At 43.3% G+C, this 2486-nt stretch overlaps 1 protein-coding gene across 1 annotated transcript in view; it reads right to left on the reverse strand.

The window, feature by feature from the left end:
• The window catches only part of SACM1L (SAC1 like phosphatidylinositide phosphatase), a 52725-nt gene that overhangs the window by 13147 nt on the left and 37092 nt on the right, over positions 1-2486 (reverse strand). Inside the window, exon 12 of the mRNA XM_019633828.1 lies at positions 1242-1321. Coding sequence (XP_019489373.1) covers positions 1242-1321 — 80 coding nt within the window. The remainder of the gene's footprint in view (positions 1-1241; positions 1322-2486) is intronic.

The raw sequence follows: 2486 nt of genomic DNA on the forward strand, positions 1-2486 counted from the left end.
ATTTACATTATGATTCATAACAGTAGCAAAATTACAGTTATAGAGTAGCAACGAAAATAATTTTATGGTTGGGGGTCACCACAACATAAGGAACTGTATTAAGGGGTTGCGGCATTAGGAAGGTTGAGAACCGCTGCAGTAGCAGGAGGTGCCCTCTAAATTCCCTGGAACACCAAGGGCATAACTGTGACCTCTGACTTCTGTCTCAAGTTCTCAAAGTCAGCTACTGCTACACACTCAGGACAACTCTGACGGCCAGCACACCTCTAGAATCCTCTGGGGCAGAGGGCCTTAACCAGGGGCTTGCGTAGGAGCCAGCAGACACACTTCTCCCAGAACATAAATGCTGGACTCCCAACCCACAGATTCTGATTGTTCAAGTCTGAGGCACACTCTGAGTGAGTCCCTCTGAGGATACTGGGGCGCATCCTGGTTAGGGATCCCTCCCGTTAGTCCTCCAAAGTGTCTTTGGGCAGATTCCACTGTGAGAAGGAAGAAATGTGCACGGGGTGAGGGTCTGATGAGTTTGCTACAGCTTCTGAATTAGGCAAAAGAGACAAATTCTTCCCCAAAGAGTCATCATATCATTCTATTTTTGTAGATGTTCAAAATTTTCCAAAGGTTAAAAAAATTCCTCCCTAAAATAACCCAGTAGTATTTCTTTGGCAAGTTTTCCAAGTGGCCTGTGACCACTCCTACCAGAGTAGAGCCCCACTTCCTGCCCCAGGTTCCTGCTCCAAATGGGCTGACTCATTGCCTTGACCCTCTCCAAGAGGGCAACTGTTGATATTTTAGGATCCCCATCTTTTGACAAGGCTAGACAGTTTACAGCTGTTGCCTGGTGACTTATAGCAGAGGCAGAGCTGCCACTCCAGACAAGGCCACCATGCCAAAGTAAATTGCTCCCGCTCATGTGGTGACTGGGACCACAAAGACCACACCAAGTAATCACGAGGAACTGTAATTCGTGACCCAATGGCCACAGTGACACAAAGCCTCGAGGAGGGGACTTTAATCAGGGACTAAACTTTTACAAAATTAAAATTAAAATTCAACTGTTAAGTTATTCTGCAATAGGAATTATGCCAGAGAAAATCTGAAGCCTACATCATGCTTTGATCTAGTACTGAAAAAAAAAGCTAAAATGTATATAATATGTCTAGTGAGACCTGTGTACTTGTGTATATGTGCAAACGCACATCTCATCTACAAAGCACTACAACAGATTTCTAGTAAGGTACCTGATCATTCCACTTCCCAAGGAAGACACCATTTTTGCAAATGCCTGTTCAAGCGGCTTCTCTGAGCCCTTCTGGTTAACCTGCAAAAAAACGAAAAACACCTTAGCTTTCTTTTCAGTTTATTTAAAAGGAGAGAGTGACATCAGCAAAATGGTGGACGAGGAAGCTCCAAGCTCTTGTTCCCTCACAAAAACACTGAAAAAACCAGAAGCTGTCTGAATCAACTTTGGAGGAGCTCTGAAAAACAATCAAAGGTTTATAGCAACCAAGCAAGTGCTCACTCAAGACAAAGCCATCTTCAAAATCATAGGGAAGTTTTGTGGCATTTTTACTTGCCCTTACCCCACCTCCGTGTCCGGTACAGTGACAATCTTAGTCTTAAGCAGTGGCAACCAGGTTCTTAGCTCCCCTCCCCAAACCGGAGGGAGCATACCAGATCTTATTTGCAAATTATTGTGTATGTTTTGTTCTGACCCAAAGAGCCGACTCATTTATTTCTGTTTTGCATAAGTCTGAACACAGGCAGGAAAAGTGGTGGATGCTGCTCTAAAACCAAAAAGAGGACGACAAACCAACAGATGCCTAGGGCCAGAGGTTTGGGGAAAGACAGAAATCAGACCAGAGAACGCTGGCAGAGTCACTGTGGTGATTCTCTTTGGGAAATTAGGACATTCAAAAGCAGTCACCTCTAAGGAGGATTGTAGAAAGTCACATGCATACCCAGGCAAGATGCATGCTCATAAAAGTCCTGAGAAGACCGTAAGCCTTCACCTCAGGCTGATCCTTAGCCTCAGAGCAAGCCTAGCTAATGAGTGACAGACCACTCCAGCACTGAACCAATCTGCAGAGACTGGGAGCTGACACTGTTCTTTTTTTTTTTTTCTTTTCTTTTGTTTGTCTGTTTCTATTCCTGGCATTCAAGGAAACCTCTGTCAAAAAATTAGCTGAACATGAGCTAAAAGAACAGACTTCAGTGAACATACACAACAAGGAATAGTCTTTGCAAAAAGTTTGGAGAAGTCTCAAAACAAGTGGATTATACATCCTTCAATAATCAGAACAAAAACAAAACAGCAAACCCATGGGAAAGGAGACTCTGACTTCCAGAGTTACCACATTAGAACCATCCAATGCCCAAATTTCAACAACAAAAAAAAATCACAGGGCATACAAAAAATAAGGAAACAAGGCTTATTCAATGAAAAAGGATAAACTGACAAACCATCCTTGCAGAAGCCTTCTTAG

Source organism: Hipposideros armiger, unplaced genomic scaffold, assembly GCF_001890085.2.
Source record: "Hipposideros armiger isolate ML-2016 unplaced genomic scaffold, ASM189008v1 scaffold_18, whole genome shotgun sequence".
Lineage (NCBI taxonomy): Eukaryota > Metazoa > Chordata > Mammalia > Chiroptera > Hipposideridae > Hipposideros > Hipposideros armiger.